The sequence below is a fragment of the Apostichopus japonicus genome, chromosome 5 (genome assembly GCF_037975245.1).
Source record: "Apostichopus japonicus isolate 1M-3 chromosome 5, ASM3797524v1, whole genome shotgun sequence".
Taxonomy (NCBI): Eukaryota; Metazoa; Echinodermata; class Holothuroidea; order Aspidochirotida; family Stichopodidae; genus Apostichopus; species Apostichopus japonicus.
This window is the reverse complement of record NC_092565.1, coordinates 7,255,083-7,278,281: the sequence shown is the minus strand read 5'-3', so window position 1 is coordinate 7,278,281 and position 23,199 is coordinate 7,255,083. Positions and strand designations below refer to the sequence as shown.

Genomic DNA, 23,199 nt, shown 5'->3' with positions numbered 1-23,199 from the left:
ACCACCATTCTTCATCATACCTCCCTCTACTCGTGCAATTTTGACCGGTCTGTTCTGGTTGAAGGAGGTTTTACTGTCCATAGATGAAATTTTGTGCAACATTATTGGTATGTATCAAAGTAAATTTATTCATGAGAAATATAAACTTTCAAAATCTGAACAGATAATATATATATATATATATATATATATACATCATATGTTGATGTATATTTTTATGTTTTAAAACAAGAAACAAGATTCATGCATTTATTTTGCTGTTTTTCAATGTTTATTTTAGTGCAGGAAGATTATGAACAAATCATAAAGGTGTGATATTACAGCCAATATTTTTTTCATGTAGTTATTACCACAAAGTAGAAACAATTCAACAACGAGCTGACTGCGGTGGTTTTTTTCTGTTGAATAAAGTTTATATGTAGTGTATTCAAATTGACATCATGCTGAGGGAAGCTGTGTCATGTTTAACAATCCCAAAAGTTATATAACCCGGTAAGCAAAAATGGGAGAAAAAAATGTATTACTCCAGAAAATGTCATCGTAACAACGCCCATTCCTTAATTTGGAATTCTTCGTTACACAGACCATGTTTACATTGAGGGGATTGTAACCTTACATAGCAAAGTAATACGGTTAGTACTAAAAATATTCTTCCTTACAAAGAATTCCTTGAAATAATTATTTCCATTTATCTTATTATCATGTAAGGGTTACTGGCCTAGCAGATCCCATCACCAGGCCATATTGTCCTCTCCCAACTCTACCCCCTCTCAACCCCCCCCCCCACCATCCCTACCCTTCAGGTTTCTTTTATGATTTTTATTGTCCCCAATCTATGATATACTGTCTCGAATGTAGGTAATTACCTTTGAAGTATCGGAACTTAAGTCTGAGACAAAACAGTAGAGATTGCCCAAGAAAAATGGACTTTTCCAGAAATGGTTAAAATAATGAGGAATATTAAGAAGTATAAACATATAACTAAAACTAAAAAAAGGGATATGATAACATTTAAAGCTGACGACTATATAAACTGATTACTCGATTTCATGTTATTATTTTTTGTATTACTATTATTGTTATTATTATTAGTGATCTTATTGTTTTCAATTATAACAAAACTACAGATCTCTATAGACGATTTGAAACCAGCGCTGGGCCTATTCGTCGTCCAGTTCAATCTCACATTGTTGACCATCGTACCCCGGGTCACAGGAACAACGTGTTCCTTCTGAATCTTGCAGACATCCTCCGTGAAAGTTACAGTAATTCCTCTGCAAGAACAGACGGGCGCATTCCAACGGAACCACATGATATCCAGGGTATATCACCACAGCTATAGAAAAAGAAAAATAGACAGAAAAATTAATCTTATTTGTTAATCTCGTCAAAAGTCTCTGAAAGTATTTGATAGTGCTTAAAACGGTATATGTATATAAGTATATTATAACTCTTCATGCCATTTCAGACACACAAACACACTTAGGATCCCTTTGTTTTTGTTTTTCTGTTGTTCAAATCCATGGACCTTAACCTTTAACAATACCCTGAATAACAGAATTCTTCTGAGGACGTGGTGATTCTGGGAATTCCTTTGTTCAAGCCCTCAGTTAGGATACAGAACAATTGTACAAACACACAAACAAAGTCACTTTTCTAAGTAAATGAACAACGGAGAAACTGACCGGGAAAATTACACACAACGGAAACGGGCAAAGAAAATGAGCGGAATTCCAAAATTTTAATTTTAAACTTTAAAATGAAATTTTATCACCACTCTTTTCATTTCTTAGACTTGAAACTCAACATGAACTGAGAATCAATGATCATTCATTTTATTATTTGGATAAAGTATGTTAAACTCAAATCATGTATCGAACTAAATATATTTGTTTAAGAAGTGTCAAAGGACAATGAGGTCGTTCCATTCATATATAGCTGACCTTAAACACCATTTTATCTGTCATGACGTCAGTGAAATCAAACAGCACGTTTCGATCTAACTTTATGTTGATTGTAATAAATTGTTTATCGTAAATAAATGTTAATTGCTTTAAATGTTAATTATGGCTAAGGAAAGAGCTCCAATGTTGTGAGTTGCAGAATCTTTTGAATATTTGACCTCACGACAGGGTCCTAACGGCCAAATACACGTTGCCACTACAGAGGTACCGAATTTGATGTGAGCATGCATGTGCTTGAAGAGGCAGATTTGCCCAGTATTAAATGATATAAACATGACTATAATAATATTTGAAATATTAATTGAGTAGTAGATGTAAACCCATGGTTCAATTAAAATAGCTTATAATACAATTGTTACGAAAACTGTCCATACACTGGATCTGAAAATTTACTTTCTTGAAACTTTCTGGCAACTCTCTGGAACTACCTTTGTTTAATGAAGTAAACAAGACCCCCCACCACCCCCCCACCACCCCCAACCAAAACAGAATTATGACTCACTGCCGTCATCATCCTCCGAGGAATATTCACGGTACACCTCACACCGTTTCCCACTGAAACCAGTATCGCAGAGACACACAAAGTCAGTGCTGTTGGCTGAGTTGAGGCATTGTCCGCCGTTTTGACAGGGAGAGGAGAAACATGGTTCTTGAGAATCTAAAAGCAGCAAACATGAAGAATAAAGGAAGAATGAAAGGGAGTGTAGCTCAGTGGTTAACGCCGGTGCCTTTCTTTTATAAGGTCCCCAGTTCGAGTCATTCCAAGATTAATGTATGTCGTCCAGTTACAGAGTTGTTGACAACAGTGGCAGAGCTAGGGGTATTGGTCAGAGGGGGCAAGAATGGTCTGTAGGTGGCGCTTTCTACACTATCCAAGTGGAGCGCCACCACAGGTTGGCACAGAGCGTACAGAGATTTTTGGAGTAAAGATACTCCCTAGATCATCGGAAATGACCCTTTCCGGACCTTGCTAATTAATTTACAGTTAATGTAACAAATGTCAATAGGTAGATGAGAGCACAATCAAACAGGCAATAATCGTGAATAAGTAAAAAGTGGTAAAAAGCTGAAAAAGGTGCCAGAAGTCCATTTGAGTCCGTCAGGGAGGGGGGGCATCCGCCCCCCTGACTGTATGGATGCTCCGCCACTGGTTGCCAATTCACAATTCATAATCATGGCCGTTAAAATATGAATCTAAGAGACTGCCTTCGGTCAGCTTGCAGCTTTGATAAGCCAATGATGGCTTCTTTGCGAGTTCCTGCTTGCAGGAGGATCTAAAATACGTAACACAAAAATGTTCACTTGTGTTTGATCTGCTGTATTATTAAAACCAAGACTTTATAGAGGTTGCAATACTCCTCAGAAATATAGACATTTGAAACATGAGTAAGAGGTCAAAGGGATTTACCGATTATCTCACAAGCGACACCGATGAATCCTGGCTTGCATATGCAGACAAATCCGCCATCTTCCTCCCTGTTGTAGCATGAGCCTCCATTTTGACATGGACTGACATCACAACCTCTGGATGAACTCGCTGCGATGATAGGGAAGAAGGGAAAAAAAGAATGTAGCCTATACCAATGTCATTTATAATGAAAATAATGTAACATGTTTAGAAAGACTTCGCTGGACGTTTTAAAAGTTAAAATTAAAATTAAAATGATCAAAAAAGTTTCTTGATCTGACTTTCTTTTGCTTATTGGGGGAGGAGGTGGTGGTGGTGGGCTGGGGGAGGGTCAATTCTGGTGACCTTTGACCTACCTTCATATTCGCAGTTTTCGCCGTAGTGTGTGACAGGACAGACGCACAAGTAGTTCTCGTTATTGTCTTGGTTGAGGCAAGTGCCATCGTTCAAACATGGTTGAGTCTGGCATGGCGGAACTGGAAGAGGAAATTCAAATAATTCAAAATATAATAAAATATGGTCGGGTAATAAACTGGAGATTTGGGATAATTTGAACCGCTTAGTATTCACACTTTGTATTTTCTCGGGTTCCTGAATGTAGATATCCTTACAAGTTTAATTTTAGATCGAATCTAGTATCTTTTGTTGTAATATACAAGGAGGGGAGGTGGGGGGGGGGGAGGTGGACATGTTTGATAGAACAGATAGCGTAGTTATGATAATGGAAATTGGCTTTTCCATGAGTCCTTAGCACGATATTACCTCTTCAGACTTGATCGTATCCGTAAAATTCTCTCCGTCGAGGGATTAAGGCAGATTTACAATTTATTGACAATATTGAAAAATTCAGATACCTGGTTGTAAGTTCAATGTTTCACCTGGGTTAATTATAGACGACTGTTTTCAATATAAATTGTCTATTAATCTGAGCCTTGTTTTTTGTTGTTGTTAATATCTTTTACCTCGTTCAGAGCAAGTTTTTCCGTGGTAGTTCTCTGGACAAGCACAAAAGAAATCTCTACCGTCTTCTCTGTTCAGACACTGGGCTGAATTCTGGCAAGGATTAGAATTACATGGCTGAAGATCTGTAATGACAAAATAAAGTGTACTTTAATTTCAGTCTGTTGGAGAAATAACCATCTCCACATTGCTAAATTAGGACCTATTATATAGGAAAAAAATTCGTAGATTTTTTCATTCATGCAATTATCTTTTTTTGGGGGGACGTGACATTAATTTTCAGTTCACTATTATTGTATCTATTTCTCAATCTCCTTTCTGGGCCACCATACTTAAAGACCATTGCCTAGCAACAATGTTTTTTTTTTATAATCGCGGAACTCACCAAACTGTTCACATCTTGATCCTACAAATGGCGATGGGCAGAAACAGAAGTAACCATCTAACTCGTAGTCATGGAGACAAGAACCCCCATTGAGACAGGGAACATCTTCACATGAAGTCACGGAAAAGTCAGCTGTAAAAAGAACAGAAAAATTAAATAAAAGAAAATCACCTCACCTCAATTATATCTGAAACAAATTACTTTTGAATATTTCGAAGAGAAAATATCCTCCCCCAGTGTCAAATGATGATTAAATTTGTTTTATCTTGTACTGCTTTGGTTTTGCCTTTAATTTAAGAAGCTGGATTTTAATGAGGCTTTTTTCTTGTCTAATTCTCACCGGAACATTCTGAGGATAATTGTGAGGGTCACCTCTCAGAAATTAATTTAGTTTAGAATTTATTTCCATTCTGATATTAGTTTAGTTCAGTAAAAAAAGAAAAGGATCAGGAGGGACACTCAAGTCCCCATCAAGGACCCTATAGGAGAGCCATAAAAAAAAAACTGAAGAAACAAACACTCAGACCCAATTACAATGCTTAAAGTGCTTGTCCAAAGCATTCTTAACCCATTCACTTTAATTCTCAGTGTTGTGTTTAACACAGGGTTGTCCAACCTTTTGCAGAGGAGGGCCACATGGAATGATTATGATGAAGGGGGGGGGCCGCATGAACCCTACGCTCGATTTTTGTCCAGAGCCCAAGGCAACAAAATGTGAGCACTGCGCGCGGAGCACACTGATTTATTTTCCTTCCTGATAAAACAGATGAATAAAGTCCAGCCGCCCCGCCCCCTCCGCTGAGAGTGTCACACAAACTAACCTGTATGCAGTTTTTTTTTGGACCCAGAAGGTTCGAATGATTGATTATATAGCTTCAAATTGTTATCAATAAATCTGCTCACTAAAATTTCGCACCGTAGAGCATCTCTGGCGGGCCGGACGCAACCCTGCGGCGGGCCGGACTGTGGCCCGCGGGCCGTAGGTTGGACAACCCTGATTTAACAAGTTAAATAGAATATAATTTTCCAACAAGATCCACCCAATAAATTGTACACATCTTCTGTGTAACTATTCACCCTTTGGATGTACCCTTAAATGTATGCCTAGATGGTGATAAATACGTGGCATGATCAGAAAGATAAATGAATATTCATGAGTACGCTAATCACGCATACTACTGACCTGTGAGTTCACAGTCCTTGCCAGAGAATCCGTCGCTACACAAGCAGTCATAATCTTCTCCGTTAGGGTAGTCCACACAGGATCCGCCATTTTGACACGGACTGTAGTGACATCTTGGGAACACTGCATGTAAAAGTTGAGTGTTATAACTTGTATGGTTTACAGGGATGGTTGAGGTTGGTGCGACGTGAGGAGGGTTGCATGGGAGTGTAGGTGGTTTCATCGGGGCAAAGTGTAACTGACGCTAGATTATAGACTGTTCTGACCCACCCCTTCCCACCCACCCCATTTGCCCACCGATCTCCCCCATCCCACCGATAGGATCCACGTGGACGCACCATTTGTTCATTTTAAATTTAGTCATTCCTTTAAAACTTGAAGCTGTCGAATAAATCATAAATCAAATCAAACGAGCGTAAGTCCTTACCAATTCTATGAAGCTTCTCTGATTCAGTAGTAACTTCTGATAAAGTTACAATCAGATGAATTCATCTCCTGATTTTTGAAAACAATTTTTTTTTTTTTTTGCTTGTTGTATGTAGAAAAGATGTATCTTGAAAATCAGATAGTTTTACATATCATCTTCCTCATACGTTTTTATAAATAGATGGATGTGTAAATATTTATAGCTAATTTATTGGAGAAGAAGAAGAAGAAGAAGAGTGAAGGAGAAAATATGAAATACGAAAATACAAAAATATGAAAACGACACTTACAAGGATTTTCACACCGCTCGCCAAAGTAGTATGACGTACAGTAACAGACATATGATCTTCCGTCATCGGAGTTTAGGCAAACGCCACCATATTGACAAGGTCTTATGGCACATGGCAACTCATCTTAATGGAAGAAAATCATAATAATTAATAATAATAATAATAAATGCAAATAAATATTGGTAAACAGATGATTTAAATAAATCTTTATCCATCTCCTGCATAATTTTGCAACCCATGATTAATTTTTTTTCCAGAAGAAAGAGAAAATCATTATATGGTGACGAGATTGGGAGAAATAATGGGTAACTGTTTTATCAGGACATGAACTTTGGTGTTATATCTCTGTGTACGTGTGTGTGTTTTACAGCCCTGAAAAAAAGGGAGGTCAGAGGTAGTCTCGAAGTGGTCCAGGACTAAGAGATGCGGGAAACATGGGATAAAGTATATTGTTAAATCATTTTAATTATGGGCTTAAGGAGAGATGAAGGGTTGCCAAAAGTGGTCCCTTGCCCCGGGTCCCAACTTAGCTCTTGATGCCACTCGAAAGATGCCAATGTGTGTCTAACCATGCTATGGAGCGCCAAGATGATGTTTTTGAAGATAATGCTTACCGTGAAATTCGCAAGACTGGCCGCTGTAACCGTCCTGACAGATGCATAAGTATTCTTCGCTCAAATCCACGCAAAACGCTCCATTTTGACATGGGTTTGAATCGCATGGTAAGGTAGCTAATGCATACAAAGAGGAAAGATTACATTTAGGATCCGTTTTTGTTTTTGGTAACTCTTTATCAAACACCCGAACTTACACAAAATATTATCACTGTTACTGATCTATATGTGTATGCACAAGTCTTTTGCATATTATAGCAAAACTCATTAGCATAGCAGTAACTTAATTGTTTACGCACGTTTATTACATGAAAAATATCATCTTTGTAAATAAAATATTAATATCCCCCCACCACATCCACCCACCCTAATAAAAAGCAACTCATTTTACCTTCCAGTTCGCAATCTCTGCCGTAGTATATATCTTCACATACGCATGTGTATTCCAAATAGTCACCTCGTTGGTAACAGTTACCGTGGTTACTACAATCGAGGGTATCGCAAGGCCTGAGGATTGCATCTGTGTCGTTAAATAAGGGGGGGAAGTAAAAACAATGAATTTGTATTAAATGTTTAATAACACACACTGCATAATCGATTACATATTCATAAATAGCAATGAAGAACTGAAGACGAGGAAGACACGGTTGAAAATATACTTAGCTATATTTCATTAGATTTTATATTGGATAGGTTAATACAATATGCAGTAGGCTACTGTGGAAAAGACTAATAAGTCACATCAGTTTCTTAAAGGGTGTGAAGACTTGCGCAAAAAGAAACGTCCAATGGCGGTAACCTGAGCTAGTTTCAAATGAGGTGTAACAAAAGTGTCCATCGATCCCAGAAAATACACACACGGCTTGCTATCTTCGGTAATTAGACACTAGTGTACAGTCAGTACATACAGCTGCGGTCAATACCCACAGCACAGTATACAAACGATACAGCGATGGACATCTCAGGTCCAGCTAAAGATAACAAGGTATCACGTTTCATCACTGTCTGCTTTTTATAGCGACAAGCAGAAAACTTCACTTGCAAGCAACGGAAAGTTAACTTTTTCAGAGGCGGCACGCAGTTTGGGGCGAGTCTTCAATGCCTCTAAGCCTCCACACTATAAACCGAACTAGACATATTCCCTCCACAAATCAGGTGATCATTTTACAGAAGTGAATATGAACAACAAAGACAAAAAAACAATTGGGAGAAACTGAAAGGCTTGTAGATTTATACCATCTCATCGGGTGGCTATCCACTTAACTGCTTTAGATCATTTTGATTTTTTTTTTCCAATTTGAAAGACCATTTCATATGGGAAACCGCGGATTCTTCTGTGTGAAAATCCCACCACACTTCACTTTGGCAGTCCAGGGTGCGAACCCACGACCTTCCAGATGCTAGGTTGCATTGCTTGTAATGCAACTGGTTAAATGTTCGAAATATACGTATTTTGCTATAATTGCCAATTGTCACATTTTTCTCAGCTTAGTTTCGAAATCATCCAATCAAATCATTGAGTCCAAGTACATCGCTCGATGGCCAACTAACCCCCAGGCCCACTCCCCCCCCCCCGGCTCGCTTAGGTTGTCTTACCTCCAACGTCACAGTCTTTCCCAGAGAATCCAGGTGGGCAAGTACAGCTGTAATCCTTCCCGTTTTCATGATCGACACAAAATGCTGCGTTCTGACACGGCTCGTAATGACATGGAGGGAAACCTGCAAATTAGAAAGACTGGTTTTAAATCCTAACAACATTGTGTGGTGTGGGGGATGAAGATGGAACTGGGGGATGTGGATAGTTCATTAATTAAATTGTAATCTCTGCTTATGCTTGTAGTGCTGTTGGACGGTAAAGACTTAGTTTCAGCTGGGAGGGTGGAGAGGTGTGGGGGGGTAGGGGCTTGGCGAGGAGGTACGACTATAACTTCCAAATAAAGCAAATAAGAGAAGTTTTTTCCAGGACATACTTGCATCACATGGGATGTTTTTGGACGCTTTAATGACTAAATACGCAGCACATGAACTTGTTCATTCACTAACCACATTTTGTAATTCACAAAAAGCTTGAGCATGGATAGTGAGATATACATTCAAAGTAACCAGATTAATGTTCATCTGAAATTTGAAATTTTTGACATGGGTTATGTTTAGCTTCATTTCTATTTACCGGTACGTAACGACAGTGTATAGTTCAGTTCCTCGTGACATCAGGCACCGTATATTGAATTATGACAATGTTATAAACAAAATGTTGTGATGGAAAATGTGGCTCCAAATCATATAATATTTTGCTTTATAATTTCTTTATTGGTGTAATATTATATGAAATGAAATGAAATATTTTTCATTCGTGTATTGAGATGTTTAAAACTTTTTAACTGTGTCTGCTTGTTCTCCAATATTTATGTTTGAAAAAAAACAACTTACGTGAGTGTTCACAAAATTCTCCATAGTAGTAACTTAAGCAATAACAAGTAGCATTGCTTCCCATTTCAACACAGACACCGTCATGTTCGCATGGATTTGCTTCACACGGAGAGGTCACTAGATAGGAGAGGACAATGTATTAATTTATATATGAATATTCATAAATACTACTACCTCTGGGTCACTAGAACGACCCGTAAATATAATTAGTATGATCTTACAGTATTTCCACATGTACTTTTGTTTTTGTGGTGTACGTAAAGATGCAAGCACATATGAAACTTTTCATCTCGAGTGTTTCGGTCAAACTAACTGACCTAAGGGATGAGTAGTTCAATAGGTAGAGCCCTTATCTTGTTATGCTGAGGTCACTTGTTCGAATACTGTTCTATCCACACACACATACAAAGAGAATCCCCCCCCCCCAAAAATAAACCCCTTTTTTTGCTTTTTGATGCTTTGATGCTTTTTCAAATTTTTTTATAACCTCCCAATCAGTTTCTATTGTTGATTTGCTTATATTTAGTCAAAAATAAGATTGAAATGTTCAATCCAGTTAAAGTAGAAAAGTGCTGTTTTTTATTGTTTATTTAATGATTATATTTTGACAACTCACCACTATATTCACAATCTGTACCCATGAAACCATCTTGGCAAGCACAGCTATAGCCGTCTGAATAGACATCATCAGTGCAAGTAGCTCCATTCTGGCAGGGATCTGCGGCACAGGCTGTGGGCGCTATTTAAGAACAAAAAATTCCCTGTTTTATAATCTTTAGTTTTTACCCTAATATGTAGAGATATAAATATAATCATAAACGTACCAGAATCAACGCATACCAAAAAAAAAAACCTGTTATTCTCCCCCATCCCTGGCATTCTATGTAGGATATTTTCGAATAAATTGTGTCCTAGACTTATACCGACACCAACGCCCAACAGTTCCGTCCACCTCTCCCCCCCCCCCCATCCCAGGCCATTCCACAATACCGCACAGGAGGGTCTCGGTGAAGGTAAGCTATGCCTTACCGAGTTACACTAGTAAAAATGGATGAATGACGTTACCCATGTATTCGCATGTTGATCCATAATAGGGCGAGACACATTTGCAAATGTAGTCCAGGTAGTCTCCTCGTTGTAGACACAGACCATTATTCTGACAGGTACCTTCGGTGCAAGGTCTTTCAGTTGCAACTACAAAATAAATTAAGGTAACGACTTATTCTTACAAATTAAAACTAAAAGTAGCTGCTTGTGTTTACTGGCAATTTGTTGGTGTAATATATTCAAATGCCCTTCCACGGTATCCCACAATTTTTCTTATATTTCAATAATCAGTCTGCGTACGTAAGCAAAGGGTGTGGGCGACAAATTTGTCCAAATCGAATGGACTGGTCCTTTCGTTTGTTAAAGAGTTACAATAACTGACGTCTTTGGTCCAATCAGCTGATGATTCGAGTAACAACTGTTTTCAAAAACTGATTATTAATGATTATGATAAATGATTATTAATTGCTAAGTTACTTTAATCTCATTTTAATTCTTAATTGCAGGAGGTTGCAGAGCTACAGACGTATGTACCCCCTCTCTATCCACCCTGTCTCTGCCCCCAACCTCCCCGCACCCCCCTTTAATGCAACAGTCCACAAGGTATACGTCCGTGTTATTTTGCTACATATAGCAAATGCTAACACATATCAAAGAAAAATAAAGTTGGATAATGAGATACATTAGTTGATCAAACGCTGTGACGTCATACTCGGACTTGCTAGTCTTGGATCTTGGATATGGAATGACATTAAACCCTTGTATGACATCTCCCTAGGGAATAGGATATATCCGGGAAGGGGTTGTTCTCCACAACCATCTTTAGACACTCACTTAGATTAATGATGATGGTGATCAGGGTTGAGCCAGAAATTTGAGGGGGGGGGAGCAGAATTTTAATAGATGCACTTCACACAAATGGGAGCTTTATTACACTGAACAAAGCACCATGATCTACAAAGGAAATTTGTGCCCGAAATGCCCGGGACGTTTCAGGAAATAAGCAATAATAAGAGTATTGTATTACGTAGAAGACAAACTTTCAGGAGAAAGATTGAGAAGGGTCGCTTAGCTTCCTTCAACCTGAAAAGAGGGATTTAATTATATTTTCTACTTTTAGTTAAATTAAATTTTTCGAGGTGCTCAAAGGGGGAGCAATTGTTCCCATTGCTTTGCCCCCCCCCCTCCCCCTGCGTAAATCCCTGATGATTATGATGATGATGATGGTGCAATATTTGACTTACCACCCAGTTCACAGTCTCGACCCGAAAATCCTGGCAGACACCGACAGGAATAACCCTCACCGTCTTCATGATCCTCACAGAAGCCATTATTTTGACAGGGACTGTAGTGACACTTGGGGAAAACTGAGAAGAAAATGAACAAGTAAAAAAAAAATTGAGAATTCCGGACCCTGCTATCTAAACACCCAGGTACATGAACATCTTTTACATTCAGTATAGTTCGACGGGTGTATTTCATTATTTGAATCTTCCCCCGCCATGTACCACTCACGACCCAACCGTAAGAGGATGACCATTGGCAGAAATTTATATTTTGAGAATGACCCTTCAAACATATGAGATCCAACAATTAAAGCGGCTGGCTTATTAAGTCTAACACAATGACCATTAGATCATCAACTAAGGGTATTCTGTTCTTTATGATGTTAAAACTGATGCCATGTTTTGAATGCCTATAAAACAAAACATTAATAATTAGCCCTCATCGACTCATCATCAACCTTATTTCATAATAACAAATGAGCACCCTTTTACACAAGGCGTATTTATTGCTACTATGTGAAACAGGGGTAAAGCAAACTCATGACTTTCATTGCCATCTCTCCTTGATATATTCGTAGTGTATCATAAACATGTCATTTGAGGCCATAAAAATATCTTCTTTCTCTGTTTGAGGTTTAAGTTGCATCTGTGAAACTGACCGAATGATAATGTATATTAAACTCAGTAATTCAGTCCCTTTAATTGATGAACCTCATTTGTTTAAGGGGTAATTATTTTCAGAAATTCAAAAGTGTCATAGAAATACAAGCTTGACTGATAGTAGTGTACTTTGAATAGTTTACAAAAATATCAAAGTTAATTTTGTGATTAAAGTCATCCATCCCTTCTACAAGTACTTCTGAGATTCAGAATTTTTTTATTAAAGATCAATAACTTGAAAACTGGAACAGCTACAGTGACACACACAGCACTCAAATATTTGTCTTCCTGAAGCCTTTGAATATTTTTTTGTGTGGGAGGGTTCTTGGAAGTGATTCAATAATGTCCCCCGTCATTCATTGTTTTAACATTATTTAACAAAATTATAACTCAGTTATCTCATTCAACAAATATGGTGACAATTTTGGGCACATCCATATTTTTTATGTTTCATCAAATAATAAAACACATCCATATTTTTGTTTCATGGAAGTACCCTTTGAGGTCATTCTCATTGAAATCAAATATTGTATTTGTTTTACTTACGAGACATTTCACAGTTTTGTCCATGATAATATGCTGGACAATAACACACATAAGATTGGCTGTAATCCTCAGCAGCCAGACAGACTCCTTTACCGGGAGCGCACGGTTGAGAGCTACAAGCCGCTATAATAGAGAAAGTATAGTTATAAAAAGACATGTTTGTTATATTAAAGTTATGTTCGCACCGTAAGTCATTTACATAAATAACACAAACTAAAAAATACTAATAAAAATAACAATTCTATCCACAACAAAGTTTTTTTTCTTTTGGAGGGAGGTTGGGGGGGTGGAGGGGGGGATGATTTTGTTCCTCGTACATTGGTAAAGTGAAAGGGCTCTCCATTGAATTACGTCATACCTTAAATTATGACGTTACATTACCAAAATATGGTTCGTTCACAAAAGTAAAATTCCTTCACTTATGAATTATAGTGGGCGGTCCTTTATAAATTAATTTGCAAAAAACATAACATGGTATAGCTGATTATACATTGCTTAAATGCATGTCCTTGTTGCATATTTATATCAATATAGAATATGCCTATAATTTGATTGGTTGAAGCCATACTCACCATTTTCCAAGCAGCGCTTTCCTAAGTATCCCGAAGTGCATTCACAGGTGAAGTCCGTCCCATCCATAGTCTCAGTACAAGTTCCGTCATGCGCACATGGGTTGGAATCACAGGGTGACGTTGCTGCGTATATCACAAATAGAAACAATAGATAAACTATTTTATTTAATCTAACAATTAGTGAATTGTCCGATATTTTTTTACTTCTTTAATTATTTTCAAATTGAGTAAGCAAAGGGAGAACGAACAGCTTAGTATGCTTTTATTTTCAGGAGTGAAGTCATTGCAAAGAAGTACCATTTTCCATCCCATCAAGCTTATAATCCCGGTACAACCCCCCCCCACCCCTTCTACCCCCCAACTAGGAACCAAATTCTCATGACCTATTGTTTGTTTTTGTTTCTTTCTTATTTATTTACATTATTTTTTTTAACCATCCATTCTATTGCTAAATTAAACAATAATTGTTATCCACAATATTGAGATCAAAACCCTTAAACGCACTATATGCTACCCCATCCCTCCCCACACCCTACATGATTAGCACCCTCAGGAAATCATGTGATCGGCATATCCAGTTATAAAAGGTACCAATGTTACTCTGGGCGCCTAATAACTCTCACTACCCCCTCCCACTAGCCCCTCCCCCCATTCCCACCTTTACTACATTCCGGTGCTTCCATTCCTTATCGCTTGCACGGAATCTTGACATATCAGCATGGCGATGCTGCATTGTGGGTGAGATGTATACGACACATTCGTGACCCTTGACCTACAAGCCAGACACTCTTAAAAACTATATTCAAAGCTGTTTCTGACCACTTACCGATGAGCTGACATTGCGTGCCATAAAAGGGGTACGGGCATTCGCAAATGTAGCCCTCCAAGTCACCCCTTTGAAGGCATTCTCCTTCATTCAGACATGGCGACCCTATCAGACATGGGCTTGGCGCTTCCACTGTAGTCAATATAGAGATTTCCACAGATTGTATTAACGTCATAGATTGACAAAAGTAATATATTATATCTATATACGATGAATTACACTTTGTGAGATGTTGAATACTCTGACTTCATAATAGACATTGGTCGTTAAGGAAGTGAAGTGATATAAAACCATAATGGCTGTTATTATGGCATGGGTAATGTGAAGAGTAATAAGATTTTTCTTTCAAACATAGGGCATATATATGATTAAGTGACTGTAGACTTATGTCCAATCTTGAAAGAGTACTATTATAAATATATCTTGAGAGAGATTATTCCAAAAGGCAAAAATAGAAAATTTAATCAACCGGATTGAAAGAATGAAATTATGAAAATATATGACAAAAAACATGATAGCCTATATAATAATAGGAAATGATAAAATACAACAGTTTGTATACGATTTATGTATAGAATGACTAATTTCATAAATAATGATGAACATACCTAATCGTTCACAATGTATGCCAGAGTAACCCCGTACACAATCGCACGTGTAATCTTTGCCGTTTGCGGCATCTTGACAAACGGCCCCATTTTCACAAGGACTGTAGTGGCATGCAGGGAACACTGAATATCAATAGCAAAAAATCAAAAGGCAAGAAAACAATTAATTAAATCAACGAAAAAGTCACTATTATAGTGAAAATACAATACTGGATATTCACTAGAAAAACAACTGTGACAAATCCAAAAACCCTGTTAAACGAATGGTGACCATGTATAGAGAGTGCGATAATAGGCAAAAAGTATTCCCATATAGCAATTCAGCTACTGTGTTGTGTGTATAATATGCTTACGTCGAAAATTGGACATGTGGTATGCTGAAATTGTTGTAATAATCTTGTGAATTTTCCCTAATGTTAAAAGAACAATATTGACCTTTATACGTATAGAAAACCGATAGAAAATTTAAAAGTTTGTATTTAAAATTATAGTTTAACTAAATAAAACAAAACTTCCTCAAATCAATTAAAAGTCTGAACATACTTCATGACGTGTTCATATATCTTGTTATGATAAAGCTGAGCTTGTCAGCCCAATCTCAAAAGGCGGCCCTGTTAACCCCCCACCCCCACCCGGACACACACACCGGCGGGGCACAGATCAATCTCCATGTGTAACATCTTGCATATACTGTTTGACCTCGATATGGTATTAGGTGTATACAAATCTCCTTCGATACATTCCAACAGAATACTTACATGAATTTTCACATAGGTCGCCATAGTAATAACCCAGACAGTGACATGAAAATTCTTCACTGGATTCTTCGATACACAAACCACTGTTTTCACACGGAGAGGAGGCACATGGGCCGTTAACTATAAGAAAAAATGTAAAAAAAAAATATTCAATGAAAGTTTCCCCATTATCAATCCTCCCTTTTACTCAGATATCGAGCAAAGTCATATTAGGTCAGCAAATGCTATTCTGAGCAAGAATTTGCAGTTTAAAGTGTAATATCACTTGATCAAAGTCCATATCTTTCAAACATATTTTCGTGTCAGCAGTGACTAATATGATAAAGGAAGAAGAAAACATGTGAATGTAATGCAGAAGAATGACTGATGGTTGCCTGAAACCACAAATAACATGTTTGTTTGTATGACGTAAAGGGTAAGATGTCCACCCACTCTTACCCCTGTATTCACACTCTTACCCCTGTATTCACACTCTTACCCCTGTATTCACACTCTTACCCCTGTATTCACACTCTTACCCATGTATGCACACTCTTACCCCTGTATTCACACTCTTACCCCTGTATTCACACTCTTACCCCTGTATTCACACTCTTACCCATGTATGCACACTCTTACCCCTGTATTCACACTCTTACCCCTGTATTCACACTCTTACCCCTGTATTTACACTCTTACCCCTGTATTCACACTCTTACCCTTGTATTCACACTCTTACCCCTGTATTCACACTCTTACCCCTGTATTCACACTCTTACCCCTGTATTCACACTCTTACCCCTGTATTCACACTCTTACCCCTGTATTCACACTCTTACCCTTGTATTCACACTCTTACCCCTGTATTCACACTTGGTTCCTTGGTAGCCATCTTGACAGGTACAGGTGTAGGCAGACCGATCGTCTGTGTTCCTACAAGTTCCTCCATTTTGACAAGGTTCTACGTCACAAGCACTGTAAGCTTTAGAAAAAAAGACAATTAAATTATGTTAATTCATTAATGAAATTGAAAACGGAATGATGAACATATTGTATCAGTGGAAAGGGGGGTGTCAGCAGGGTCTGAACTCCTGGGCCAAGGGTCAATTAGGGGACCTGGAAAAATCCGAGGGTCCCTGAAATATGGGATAAAGAATAATCAATTTCCCGTTTCATAATATACTTGAATTAAAAAAAAGAGCGAAATGAAGGAGGCAGGTTCTAGATGTCCCTGTGGCTGTATAAATTAAATCTATAATAATATTCATTTTCATATTGCTGTATGCAGATATTTTTTACTTTAAATTGCGAGTGTAGAAACAAATTAAAATTGAGCTGTGTGATGAAAAATCTTTAGATTCAAATGTAAATTTGAATTGAAACATTAAGTTTCTGAGAAAGAATGATGTGATACGGCGAGATGACGTCACAATTTCGAATGTCAGCTGATTAATGTGATGTACCCTAACCCTTGCTTTGTTATAGAAATATCGCAAAATAAGCCTTTGAGAATGTTTAGATCTATTTCATTTTCCATGGAATAATCTCTATAAAATATGTCCGTTTATATACATATTAAAGTGTTAAGCTTTCAATATCAAGGTTTGGAAGTAATCGCAGGTTCTTACCATGATTAGCAGCATCCTTAATTTTAATGTACGAAATTAAAACAATCCTTACAAACTGATTAATTTCTAACAATATTAAAGAGTGTGTATTGTTTCGATTTAGATGAATACCTTATAATTTTCAAATTGCAGTAAAAGGATGAATCTATTAGCTGTCATTTAAAGTTCTTACCGTGAAATAAACAAGTGTCGCCGTAGTATCCATCGTAACAAACACACATATAGTTTGATAGGTCACTACTCTGATAACAAGTCCCCTCTCCATTACATGGATCGTCTTCACATGGTCTTCCTGTTGACTCTAAAGTTACAAGGGCAAAATATTTGATATTAATTAAGAGAATGGTATTTATAGCCAACACAATACTGTCATAAGAAATTAGAAACTAACACACATCAATCTATGAAGTCATATAGCTGCTATGTATTTCAATTCTTTCGCCACTCTTTTCTTTGTATAACTTTTGGCCGAGGAATGAATTAAAGAAACTGAAATCATCTTTCTCTGTTAATGCTAGGAAAAATATATCCTTTACTTAAACAAAACCAAAAATTAAAATTTATACTTGCCAAAACCTATAGACGTGAACACAATAAGGGAAAATGATATATACGCTTTCTCCAATATTTTATGAAAATTTGGAATAATGGGAAAGTTAAGTGAGAGTTAAACCATCATGTTTTAACAGTGTGTACATTCACTGACAAGGGTCCATAATATAACGAAAATATGCAACAAGTGTTCAATTCATATTATTATACCTCCAAATTCACAAGTAGTGCCACTATTCATATTATTACCTCCAAATTCACAAGTAGTGCCACTATTCATATTATTACCTCCAAATTCACAACCAGTGCCACTATTCATGTTATTACCTCCAAATTCACAATTAGTGCCACTATAAATTCAAATCATTATATCACAATTAGTGCCACTATTTGTATTATTACCTCCAATATCACATTTAGTGCCACTACTCTTATTATTACCTCCAAATTCACAATTAGTGCCACTATTCATATTATTACCTCCAATATCACAATTAGTGCCACTATTCGTATTATTACCTCCAAATTCACAACTGGTGCCACTATTCATATTTTTACCTCGAAATTCAAAATTAGTGCCACTATTCAAAATATAACCTCCAAATTCACAATTAGTGCCGCTATTTATATTATTACCTCCAAAATTCACAATTTGTTCCACTATAGTGGCACTATACATATTATTACCTCCAAATTCACAATTAGTGCCACTAAATCCAGGCTTGCAGGTACACGTGTAGTCCATGCCATTAGGGTCATCCTCACAGAATGCTCCGTTTTGACAGACGCCATTGAGACAGCTTGAAAGTGCTAAAAATAAATGAAGATTCTACAGCAACTGAAATTAAAGTGTGAGGGCCAGACACTCATCTATCGAAATTCAATAGGAAGTGATAGGTAAGGGGACTCTAACAAAAATTGTTCTTCTTCCTTTATTAAATTTCTAGCAATTCATTGAATCATTTGCAAGACTTTACAAGTATCAGAAGAAAATATTGTACCATCTTTCCGATTCATAAATTAATTTATTGTAATTACTTAAATGTTGAATATTAAATGTTACATCTCTTTATTGTACCCATTCTGAATTCAGCCACTGGCCCAACAACACCCCGCCATCACGCTCTCCCAGCCTATCTAAATAATTACTATAAGAAGCCTTTAATACTTAATCCAAACTATGAATTTAATATCTAAACTGATGAAAGTAATAAGATAGAAAAAAATATGATATGAAAAGATAACTTTAATTTATATGGATACATATGCTCATAAAACATTTACATAATATGCAAATTTATGTGGAGGATCAAATAACAATAAATTACGGTATATACAAATGAGGCCTACTAGCTATGCATGTTAATGCATTACATCAGTAGTGTTCCATAAAATGACACATTCATGTTGACAAACAGCTTATATGTACCCATGAGATCGTTCATTGTGGATTGTTCACATTTTTACCTGATATTTCACAATTTACGCCCGAAAACCCGCCAGCACATTCACAAGTGTAATCCCTGCCGTTTTCTGCATCTTGGCAAACGCCTCCATTTACACAGGGGCTGTAATGACAAGCTGGGAACACTACGAGAAATAAAAAATATGAAACAGAACGGAATTAACGCGACATAGTATCTGATGTTCAAAATGTAGTTTTCGTTAACATAATCACATTGAAAGAAGAATCCAAGTGTATTCCAGGAAAGCCTACTATAAAAGACAAAATGTATTGAAAATTTCATTTTAACTGTGGATGGCTTCAAGGAAGCTAAACATTTTCATAAATGTATATATATATTTATAGATAGATATTTATATATATTTATATATATATAATACCATATCTGTCAATATTATGTATTATCTCTTTTGAGTTCATTTGTTTTTTTTATGTTGACTTCTGCACATTAAACTGTCTTAATGCAAATGTACAAGAAAACAAGGAAATGCCAAAAACTTACACGATTTTTCACAAAGGTCGCCGTAGTAATATCCCAGACAATGACAAGTAAATCCACCATCCGAATTCTCGATACACAAACCATCATTTTCACAGGAAGAGGAAGAACATGGTCCATCAACTGTAAAACAACAAGTTCTAAACAATTCGAAATCAACTAATTATATGTCATTTATTTTACCAACTGGCGAGGCTGTACCTAACAGCCGACTGAATTTCACTTCAGTAAGACGTGATATTTCGACACAATTAAGTTTTTGTGAGTCTATATGTGGAAAAGTAAACTAGAAAGTGCAGTAAGTGATTTTGGTGCCATATATAGTTAAATTCATTTCAATATTGAAGAACTTTTTAAAAAAAAAACAGGACTAAGTGTTTATTCTCATTTTTTGCGATAATAATAATAGTATACTATTTCTAGCATTATCTACAAAAAAGCAAACAACAATCTTGGTTTTCAGTCCATTCCAGAAATCTTTAATGTGACGGAGGAAATAAAGGTGGTGGAGATCATTACTTAATTTTTTTTTGGACGGTCCCACCGAAATAATTTCTAATGCTATATGAACAACAGTTTATATGCCGTCTTTCGACTTCCTCAATTAGTTTTGACTGATGTGGTGATATTGCTGTCAATAATTGTTACTTCTTGGTTGATATCGAGCTACTTACCGGTGTATTCACACTTGGCCCCTTGGTAGCCATCTTGACAGGTACAGATGAAGCTAGACCCGCTGTTCCTACAAGTTCCCCCATTTTGACAAGGTGCAGCCTCACAGGGGGTGTACGCTACACAAAGAGTGTAAGGGAGATATTAAAGTTTGGCGTAGTATTGTAAAATTGCCACATGTTGACAAGGTGCAGCCTCACAGGGAGTGTACACTACATGTAGAGTATAAGGGAGAAACTGATGAAGTTTAGAGTAATATTGTAAATATTGTCACCCGGTGAAGGAGTTATTGTGAAACAGATGGCATTCCTTAGGGGTTTTAAGCTACAAGATATAAAGCGCACATCACTAGCAGTAACCAGTGGTTACCGATGATATGTTATGATGTCAGCAAAGTCAAAGCCTATATAGACAGATCTGCGACGAACTTAATTTTGGACTCCATGTGAAGTTTAAAACGAGTTTTATCATCAGTCTGCCAGTTTATCACAAAACCGTGTTTAGGACTGAAACCTAGAACCAATGTTGTCAAGATGGATTTTCGGGGTGTTCGAAACAAACATATTGGAGACAAAATGGCGTCAAATTAACACTTGTTGCCATTCTGTCCAGGTATGCAAAAACCCTTTTATGTTATAATGGTGGTGGCAGTGGTGGTGGAGGGGGGGGTTATATGTTATCTGATGAACTTTGTTTGAGCGGGGCCTAAGGGGTGGGAAAGCCCCTGAGAAATGTTGATAAAATGAAGGGTGCTTAGAAGTTTGCAAAATGGTGCAGTGTTGATAAATATTCAACTGCCTTAGATATACCGTATATACTTGTTATAGATTTATGTAGTATATGCCTACACTGGGATTTAATTTCTTAAACCTTGACAGTCAGTGGGTAAGTTTAAGCTGTTGGGTGGGGCATTATCTACTCCTTCCAAACCCCCCCCCCCACACCATAGAAGTATCAGTGGTTGCGCCCCTGCTTCCGTCTTATGTCATAAAAACGATGCTTACCGTGGGTTTGACAATTGTCACCATAATATCCATCGAAGCAAACACATATATAGCTTGATAGGTCACTACTCTGATAACAGGTCCCATCTCCATTACATGGATCGTCTTCACATGGTCTTCCCGTGGACTCTAATGCGTGAAAAGAAACATTATTCAAGAAAGAAAGAAATTTTCATTCAACGACTAAACAAAAATGTTCACATTTGTCATTTTTTGTTATTGTATATTCTTGTCTTCAGTCAAATTATCCAATGCAACACAGTAAGCTATCGTTTAATGAAAATATAACTTTTCTCCTCCACCACCTCGTACCAGATCCCCTTCCCCTACCATGTTCGAGCTAATTAATGGTCAGTTGATTAAATGGTAAAAGGTATATCTTTTCAGAATCCATAAACACTACCGTTAGCTCTGCTATGATGATACCAACCCACCTTTACATTTCAGCAGTGGGGGGGGTGGGGGAGAAAAACGAGGGGTTAAGGCAATCCCAGGACGTGGAGATTGAAAAAAAGAGGGATTGCAGAAATACGTCCCTGAATTTCTCTCAAATTCTTTTCAAACTTTGCAAATGCCAATTAAATATGCAAATTGATCAATACTATCAAACTAAAGCTGAGACTTGAGGTTTAATAAGACTATAAACTTCTTTGATAAATGATTGGATATTATTACCTCCAATTTCACAGTTGGTTCCGCTAAATCCAGGCTTGCAGACACAATTGTAGTCCCTACCATTCGGCAAATCTTCGCAGAATGCTCCGTTTTGACAGACGCTGTAGTGACATGCTGGAAACACTACAAATGGTGGAAAGATAAAAGTAAAATATTAAAAACATAACAAATAATATCAAACTAAAGTGAATAGAAATGAAAGGCTGGATCTATATAGTTATTCATAGGGTGTACTCACAGGAAACTACACAAACACATTTAGTACTAGGGTGTACTCACGGAACAGTTCAAACGGCTTGATCTATCCACGATAATTTACTGAGTGTACTCATGGGACAGTATACACATCGACTGGATTTATATACAGTTATGCATGGAGTGTACTCACAGGATAGTACTCACACCGACTAGATGTATAAACATTAATTTATTAGATTGTACTCACGGTTTAATTCACAACGATCGCCGTAGTAGTAGGTTTCACAGAAGCATGTGTATGACCCGTTCATTTCATCAATACAAATTCCATTATTAGCGCAGGGTGTTACTAGACATCCAGAGTTATCTGTTAGAACAATGAAGTTTAACAATAGACCTTTGTATAGACTGAATTGAGTACATTAACATAATTTCTTTATCGACATTGTTGCCTATGCGTATAATCAAGTTTGAATTATTATTATTATTGTTGTCATTGCTGTTTCTATGTCGATGTTGTTACTGTTGTTTTCCTTGTTGCGGCTGTTTTAATTGTTGTTTTTC

The 23,199-nt window shown here is 37.1% G+C and overlaps 1 protein-coding gene across 1 annotated transcript in view; it reads right to left on the bottom strand.

Moving 5' to 3' along the window:
- Nucleotides 1-252: 252 nt before the first annotated feature.
- The window catches only part of LOC139967465 (uncharacterized), a 43,299-nt gene continuing 20,352 nt past the window's right edge, over nucleotides 253-23,199 (bottom strand). The window contains exons 18-46 of the mRNA XM_071971315.1: nucleotides 22,883-23,002; nucleotides 22,438-22,560; nucleotides 21,763-21,891; nucleotides 20,761-20,877; nucleotides 20,090-20,209; nucleotides 19,590-19,712; nucleotides 18,810-18,932; nucleotides 17,743-17,871; nucleotides 16,802-16,924; nucleotides 15,964-16,083; nucleotides 15,206-15,328; nucleotides 14,598-14,729; nucleotides 13,772-13,894; nucleotides 13,200-13,322; nucleotides 11,952-12,074; nucleotides 10,726-10,854; nucleotides 10,277-10,399; nucleotides 9,661-9,777; nucleotides 8,827-8,949; nucleotides 7,622-7,750; nucleotides 7,231-7,347; nucleotides 6,617-6,739; nucleotides 5,901-6,023; nucleotides 4,718-4,849; nucleotides 4,335-4,457; nucleotides 3,729-3,848; nucleotides 3,373-3,501; nucleotides 2,467-2,622; nucleotides 253-1,336 (exon numbers count right to left, since the gene is read on the bottom strand). Coding sequence (XP_071827416.1) covers nucleotides 1,161-1,336; nucleotides 2,467-2,622; nucleotides 3,373-3,501; nucleotides 3,729-3,848; nucleotides 4,335-4,457; nucleotides 4,718-4,849; nucleotides 5,901-6,023; nucleotides 6,617-6,739; nucleotides 7,231-7,347; nucleotides 7,622-7,750; nucleotides 8,827-8,949; nucleotides 9,661-9,777; nucleotides 10,277-10,399; nucleotides 10,726-10,854; nucleotides 11,952-12,074; nucleotides 13,200-13,322; nucleotides 13,772-13,894; nucleotides 14,598-14,729; nucleotides 15,206-15,328; nucleotides 15,964-16,083; nucleotides 16,802-16,924; nucleotides 17,743-17,871; nucleotides 18,810-18,932; nucleotides 19,590-19,712; nucleotides 20,090-20,209; nucleotides 20,761-20,877; nucleotides 21,763-21,891; nucleotides 22,438-22,560; nucleotides 22,883-23,002 — 3,671 coding nt within the window. The 3' untranslated portion in view covers nucleotides 253-1,160. The remainder of the gene's footprint in view (nucleotides 1,337-2,466; nucleotides 2,623-3,372; nucleotides 3,502-3,728; nucleotides 3,849-4,334; nucleotides 4,458-4,717; nucleotides 4,850-5,900; nucleotides 6,024-6,616; nucleotides 6,740-7,230; nucleotides 7,348-7,621; nucleotides 7,751-8,826; nucleotides 8,950-9,660; nucleotides 9,778-10,276; nucleotides 10,400-10,725; nucleotides 10,855-11,951; nucleotides 12,075-13,199; nucleotides 13,323-13,771; nucleotides 13,895-14,597; nucleotides 14,730-15,205; nucleotides 15,329-15,963; nucleotides 16,084-16,801; nucleotides 16,925-17,742; nucleotides 17,872-18,809; nucleotides 18,933-19,589; nucleotides 19,713-20,089; nucleotides 20,210-20,760; nucleotides 20,878-21,762; nucleotides 21,892-22,437; nucleotides 22,561-22,882; nucleotides 23,003-23,199) is intronic.